Genomic DNA, 7500 nt, shown 5'->3' on the forward strand with positions numbered 1-7500 from the left:
CTCCCGGTGCGCGCGCGCAATAGGACGCCGCCGGCCCTTTACGCATAATAATAGTCGCCAAAGTCAAGAGTGACATCTTTATAGGCACGTTGTAATCTAATGCTAGCCTGCTATGGCAAACGAGGCCTAGTAGGTGTTGTTGTTCATGGAAGGCCTCATGTGGGCACAGAATGTCGAAATAGTTGTGTATACACCCACTCAATGTGTAGCGGTCATAGAAAGGTACTTTGCGCTTTTGGAGAGCTAGGTGGTTGGCTCTTAAAAGAGCCTTTGGGGGTTGAGTAGTCAAGTTGAAGTCGCAGTAGCGAATTTACTTGGCTTTGACTGCCTTCTCGGTCTTCTTGGGGAGTAGCACTGCCTGGATGTTGGGCAACACACCACCCTGAGCGATGGTCACACCGCCGAGCAGTTTGTTCAGTTCCTCGTCGTTACGGACGGCCAGCTGCAGGTGACGGGGGATGATACGAGTCTTCTTGTTGTCACGGGCAGCGTTGCCGGCCAACTCCAGGATCTCAGCAGTCAGGTACTCGAGCACGGCGGCCAGGTAGACTGGTGCGCCAGCGCCCACACGCTCGGCGTAGTTGCCTTTGCGCAGTAGCCTGTGCACACGGCCCACGGGGAACTGGAGCCCGGCACGGGATGAACGGGTCTTTGCCTTCGCCCTGGCCTTGCCTCCGGTTTTGCCTCTTCCGCTCATATTGGTATCTTGAGAAAGTCACAGAAAGTCTGAATGAGCCGCTCGCCACTTCGAGAGCCGTACTTATACCTCGCCACAAGAGGCAACGATTGGCCACCGGGCCGGTGTGGCCTTATCCAATTGGAGCGAGGGACAGACAGACAGACAGCCCTAAGCCGGTTCCCACCCACAGGCAGCGAGTGAGAGGCTACTTTGTGTCCCTCCGACTTTGTTACTTTGTGTCATTTCGCGTGAGCGCCAAAATGTCCGACATGAAATCCTCACATTATTTCTCTCCAAATGGGAAACAAACAGCTGGTGAGGGTGCACTCTTGAGTTTGAAATCGAAGCCACTATAGTATTGTTATTACATGGCACTTGTAACACATCACAGCAGCCTGCCTCTGAACGGGAATAGCCCAGTGGCTCATATATAAATATGGCTGTTGAGGGTGCACTCGTGAGTTTGAATTCGAAGCCACTATAGTATTGTTATTACATGGCACTTGTAACACATCACAGCAGCCTGCCTCTGAACGGGAATAGCCCAGTGGCTCATATACAAATGGCTGGTGAGGGTGCACTCGTGAGGTCGAATTTCTAAGCCATTTTGGCCCTCTATTATATTCCTCTCCCTTCGCACACACCCAGAGTGGGACGATGTTGTGTGCGTAAAAGTAGCCTAGTGTGCGTAATTTCTTTTTCACGACAGATAGTACATGGAAATCAATGCGCTTTCTATGGAAAGAGGTGGGTGGCTCTTAAAAGAGCCTTTTGTGGTACAACATGTGTCGAGTAGAACACTGTTTGTAATAGGTTTACTTCTTCTTGGGGGCTGCCTTCTTGGCCTTGGCTGCCTTGGGCTTGGCGGCTTTGGGCTTGGCTGCCTTTGTAGCCTTCTTGGGGCTCTTGGCCGCCTTCTTGGCCGCTGCGGCGGGCTTCTTCACCTTCTTGGGGCTCTTGGCGGCCTTTTTGGGTGTAGCGGGCTTCTTGGCCTTCTTGGGGGACTTCTTTGCGGCGACGGCCTTCTTGGCTGCTACCTTCTTGGGCTTCTTCGCCGCGGCGGGCTTCTTGGCGGCCACCTTCTTTACTTTGGGAACTGCGGTTTTCTTGGCGGGCTTCTTTGCCTCAACGGCTTTCTTGTTGAGCTTGAAGGAGCCGGATGCACCGGTGCCCTTGGTCTGGACCAGGGTGCCCTTGGTGACGAGGCTCTTGACTGCGATCTTGACGCGGGAGTTGTTCTTCTCCACGTCGTAGCCGCCTGCCGCCAGCGTCTTCTTGAGCGCGGCCAGGGACACGCCGCTCCTCTCCTTGGAGGCGGTCACAGCCTTGACGATGAGTTCTCCTACGCTGGGTCCCGCTTTCTTGGGCTTGGCTGCTGCCTTCTTCTTGGGTGCCTTGGCCGGCGCTGCGGCTGCGGGTGCTGGTGCGACTTCTGCCATGTCTGTCTGTCTGTCTGTCTGTCGTTTGGTCCGGTACACACACACACACACACGGTCTGCGAGGAGTAGTTTGCTGTAGACGCTGCTCTGCGCTATTGAAGCTCCACACCGAGCAGGGGGCTGGCCTTAAACGCGACATGAGAACCATGTAGACTCAAGGCAACCAGCTCGGCTTCTCTGGGCTGGCCAAATGCTCTTTCACTTGTGTTTTCTGTTCGCCTATATCGGCCCGAAAGTCACCGACGGAGCCGTGTTTTTGGTCCAAAAGCGAACGGCCCAGCGAGCAGACTTGTCTCCGTTCAGAATAAAGTAATGTGGGCCGCGGAAGGGCCGTGCATTTTGTTGCGGCTCGCTCAAAACCTCACCGTTCGACTGTCGGGTGGAGCGGTGCGCACTGGTTTTCCTGTGCTATTTGTCTCCTAAATGGCCTAAAAGTGCATCCGATTGCGAGCAGCACTTGTTGTGTAGTGAGCCGAGATGTCTGGCAAGGGAATCAAATGGTTTGGGGTCCCCTGATGTGGTCAGGGGTGTTTTAAAGAAGCGCTCTTTTGGGGACCTTAAAACACATGCACCTGTGAGGCCTGGCTGAGACTAGTGTTGTACCTCAAGTTTCAGGTTGTATTCGTCATATGTACAGGATCCACATGGTATAAACAGTCCTACGACATGCTTACTTGCACTATGTGTGTGTGTGTGTGTTATTGTATTAGTACTTTTTGTGCACTGGCAGTGTGAGTGTTGTTGTTGTTGTATTTGTAGCCTACTATTTCTACACAGTGAGATTGTGTGTTGTCTTCTGGTAGGTAGGTAGGTAGGTAGGTAGGTAGGTTGGCTGTCTCTACTAATATATTGTTCACCTGCTTGACTCCGCAGCGTGACTCGCCTCGGTCTTTGTGTCTGTGGGTCTTGGTGTCTGGCTGGCGCTATGGAGGCTGGCGCCCCATGGGTCATGGCGCGTTGATATAGGCCTAGATAGAGGGAGTCTCTCTCTCTGTCTGTCTCTCTCTCTCTCTCTCCCCCCAAGTGGGACAAGGGCTGCATATGTGGTTGGACTGGGAGAAGAATCCCAGCAGGTGCATGTGGGTCAGAAGGTTGATTGCGGCCTCTTTTCTTTTCCTTGTTGTATATATGTATGGGGCGGCAGGTAGCTTAGTGGTTAAGAGTGGTTAAGAGCGTTGTGCCAGTAACCGAAAGGTGGCTGGTTCTAATCCCCGAGGCGACTAGGTGAAAAATCTGTCGATGTGCCCTTGAGCAAGGCACTTAACCCTAATTGCTCATGTAAGTCGCTCTGGATAAGAGTGTCTGCTAAATGACTAAAATGTAAATGTATAGGCTATCCCCAAGGTAGTCATTGGGATCCGCTGCTGCTCCAACGACTATCGCAAGGGCCGCCCGCTCGCTCACTGTGTTATACTGTGACTTGGCCTACAGACACATTCATATCCTCACGTGGAAGCAACTGCCTTAGCTGGTAGAGCACGGCGCTTGTAACGCCAAGGTAGTGGGTTCGATCCCCGGGACCACCCATACACAAAAATGTATGCACGCATGACTGTAAGTCGCTTTGGATAAAAGCGTCTGCTAAATGGCATATTATATTATTATATTTATCCTGTTGCCTCATGAGGGTAGTAGGAAGGAAAATACACTATGTGCCTCAAATGTACTACACTTTACATGGACATTTTGAGTCATGTAGCAGACGATCTTATCCAGAGCCACTTACAGTTAAGTGTGTGCCTACATTTTCATACTGGCCCCCCTTGGGAAACGAACCCGCAACCCTGGCGTTGCAAGCGCAGTGCTCTACCAACTGAGCTACAGGGGACTATATATGTATGATGCGACCTGGACCGGAAATGACCCGTTGGCAATAAGGGCTACGTATATATATATATATATATATATATATATATATATATATATATGCCTACTCCTATTCTTCCTAGACGGGATTATTCACCCCCTTTTTATTCTTGCCATTATCGTTCTCATTCACATCATTAGGGTATAGTCCAATGATGCGTCCATTCTCCCCGTCCGTGTCCTACCGATTCAGGAAGTCGACTCAAAATGACTATCCGCTCATTAAACGACAAAAGGCATTTCTTTCCATTCAAACCCAACAGACTGCTTTTTTTATTTACACCCTTTGTCAAATGGTGCCATTTTTCATTGCCTTCACCTGGAATGGAGGCCGACAAACATGGGTTACTATTCAGCGTGCAGAGACAACAAAAAAGGCGCGCTAAACCCCTACGCTGGAACGGGCGGGGGAAATGATACAATGTAGCCGTTCTCCGAGCCGGCGCGCGCCGCCCATTAAACAATGATACAATGTAACGCAGCCTACCTGCGCATTCATTCGGTGGCGATGGAAATGCTCTTTTTACTGACAGAGTGGGTGGCTCTTAAAAGAGCCTTTGGGTTAGTAGAGCAGTCCAAATGCGCTGTTTACTTGGAGCTGGTGTACTTGGTTACGGCCTTGGTGCCCTCGGACACGGCGTGTTTGGCAAGTTCACCGGGGAGTAGCAGGCGCACGGCGGTCTGGATCTCCCTAGAGGTGATGGTAGAACGCTTGTTGTAGTGGGCCAGGCGAGAGGACTCTCCGGCGATACGCTCGAAGATGTCGTTCACGAACGAGTTCATGATTCCCATGGCCTTGGAGGAGATGCCGGTGTCGGGGTGGACCTGCTTCAGGACCTTGTACACGTAGATGGCGTAACTCTCCTTCCTGGACTTTCTGCGCTTCTTGCCGCCCTTCCCTGCGGTCTTGGTGACGGCTTTCTTGGAGCCCTTCTTGGGCGCTGACTTTGCTGGCTCGGGCATGATGATGTCTCGTTGCTTCTCAGAAACGAATGAGGGGGTGAAGGGCGCTTACCCGTCTTATGAAGAGGAAGCTAATCAAAGTCGGCGGCCGTGGACACTCCCCTGCTTGCTCGTAGGCGCCCCTGCTATTTGCCCAGTGGAGCTCTAGCGCTCAAAAGAGCCTTCCGCTCAGAGGCTAGCTTCCCGAACAAAGACAATTGAGGGCGCGCGCGCGGGTCCTCACCCCCTCCCTCCTCTCTATAGCCTATGCTCTGTGACCGATGGGGAATTGTGTGTTTCAAAAGGGGGGCCTGAATAGTTGTCCGAATGGCACGATTGTTGTGCCACATAATGCTGGTGATAGAATTGCCCACGTTGGCACCGTCAGACATAGGGCTCCCATTTTGGACTGTGTGTGTGTGTGTGTGTGCGCGCGCGCGCGCGCGCGAACGCTGTCCCCCTCTTTTCGAGCCACATCTACCGACGGGTGGTGGTTTTATGTTGTCCAAATGCCACTATTGCTTGACCCAAAATAACAACGTCACTACACTTTGCCACTGTCAGATATAGGCCTCCCTCTGTGCGCTAAAACGGGAAGGGACATTAGAATCCGCTATTTAATACTCCCTGTCCACTCGAAGTGGCTCATACTTTCCTACCAAATAGCATACGGAAGAAAAGAAAAAAACACTATATGGAATGGGCCCTTTTGAAGCGGATGTGGGTGGCTCTTAAAAGAGCCTTTGGGTTCGAGTCGGGGTGTTGAGGTTCCGAAGAGAGTGCGTTTAACCGCCGAAACCGTACAGGGTGCGTCCCTGTCGTTTCAGAGCGTAGACCACGTCCATGGCGGTAACGGTCTTCCTCTTGGCGTGCTCGGTGTAGGTGACTGCGTCACGGATCACGTTCTCCAGGAACACCTTTAGGACACCGCGGGTCTCCTCATAGATCAGACCGGAAATACGCTTCACGCCGCCGCGGCGAGCCAGACGGCGGATAGCGGGTTTGGTGATTCCCTGGATGTTATCGCGGAGAACTTTTCGGTGACGCTTGGCGCCTCCTTTTCCAAGTCCCTTGCCGCCTTTGCCTCTTCCAGACATGGTGTGTTCGCTAGTTGAGTTCAAGTGAATGAATGACTTCAGCGCCGGTGCGTGGTGCGCTATTATCTGCGTTTGGTCGACCTGATTGAGGCCATCGGCACAGAAAGCGCGCCTCTGTGATATGTTCGGAGGCGTTGCAAAGGGGAGGGCGCTCGTTCTAGGGGACTAGGGAGGAGCGATTACAAAGGTGACGTGAAAGCAACTACCGTGCGCGGGAAACATACTCCAATACTGATATAGGCTATGTGGAACACAAGGCCAAACGGTGACAACTGGGAGATCAGCTAGTACACTGTGTCCCTGTCCTCATATTGTTGTTGTTGTTGTTGTTGTTGTTGTTGTTGTTGTTGTTGTTGTTGTTGTTGTTGTTGCACCTGATTTTACTCATTGAGGACTTGCTAATTAGGTGACAGGTTGTTCAGTCAGCTGTGGCTCTCCAGGGCTACAAGAAAAATGGGTATTGTTGGGGGTAGGCTACTCTACCGCTGGAGTTGGGAAACACTGACCTAGTAGGATGAGTCTGTTTAGCTATGGAAGGACGTGTCGTATTGACTGTCATTAATAAACATCACTCTTCTTCTTTCTTCTCTAGACACCACTCGGCCTGACAGTAAGGGGGCCAAGAGGACCTGGGGTGCGGATGGGAGGGGTGGTGATCCCTCTGCAAGCTGGAGCGTTTACAAAATAGTTGTCATCATCCTTATGCCTAATGTGTGTTGCAGCCAAACAGCACACACTGTTTGTGTGACTCCCTGACATTACGCAATGATGTAAGCACATTTGGGAATGTCTTCCATATTGTTGCATAAAGACGACCGTGTGCATAAACTGTGAGACCGAGAGTGGCGTACCTTTACCCACACACACACACCCACACACACACACACACACACACACACAATGAAGGGATTGATTTCCTACGCATACAGAGGTGATAGTGATGTGCCAATATTGTATGGTACCTTTCTTAGCAAACCAATAATAAAGCTTCTTATAATGGAATTATTGTTATGATGTTGATCATTTGTATTGCCGCAGGATAGCCTCAGATGTGTCGTCAAAGAAAGGCCACAGAAAGAGGGCCCGTCTCAACTGTTCATTTCAAAAGGGACAAATTGGGGGGGTGCACTGATGCCTTAAGGGCCCAAGAGCACAGACTGCCACTTTATCATTCAGTGCAGTTGAACATCTCACATTTGACTAGCTTTCATAGGACAACTTATTGTTGCCATAATTGTCTCTTACCTGTACTTACTGGCTGCCGGCCCTCGGTGGAGTATATCGAGGAACAGAGGGTGCCTTTTAGGATAAGGACTAACAAGGTTTTGACTAGGTGGGATACAGCTACGACCGGAAGTGACTTTTCCCTAGCAGTTTAGGCTAATTAGGCTAGAGTGCAGATACTTGACATGTACAGTACAACAACAAATCACAGAGGGCCTGTTACCACACCCTATAGGCTTGAACATCATAATAT

At 51.1% G+C, this 7500-nt stretch overlaps 2 protein-coding genes across 2 annotated transcripts; both read right to left on the reverse strand.

Annotated features, from left to right (window-relative positions):
- Window positions 1-1494: 1494 nt before the first annotated feature.
- Window positions 1495-2118, reverse strand: LOC311124327 (histone H1; the record flags this gene model as incomplete). The annotated part of the gene is made up of 1 exon (XM_084198490.1): window positions 1495-2118. One exon carries the CDS (start codon window positions 2116-2118, stop codon window positions 1495-1497), a length of 624 nt encoding a protein of 207 aa, XP_084054616.1.
- Window positions 2119-5711: 3593 nt separating this feature from the next.
- On the reverse strand, window positions 5712-6023 carry LOC311124329 (histone H4; the record flags this gene model as incomplete). The annotated part of the gene is made up of 1 exon (XM_084198492.1): window positions 5712-6023. One exon carries the CDS (start codon window positions 6021-6023, stop codon window positions 5712-5714), a length of 312 nt encoding a protein of 103 aa, XP_084054618.1.
- Window positions 6024-7500: the final 1477 nt, after the last annotated feature.

The sequence above is a fragment of the Coregonus lavaretus genome, assembly GCF_964263955.1.
Source record: "Coregonus lavaretus genome assembly, contig: HAP1_SCAFFOLD_779, whole genome shotgun sequence".
In the NCBI taxonomy this organism is placed as follows: Eukaryota; Metazoa; Chordata; class Actinopteri; order Salmoniformes; family Salmonidae; genus Coregonus; species Coregonus lavaretus.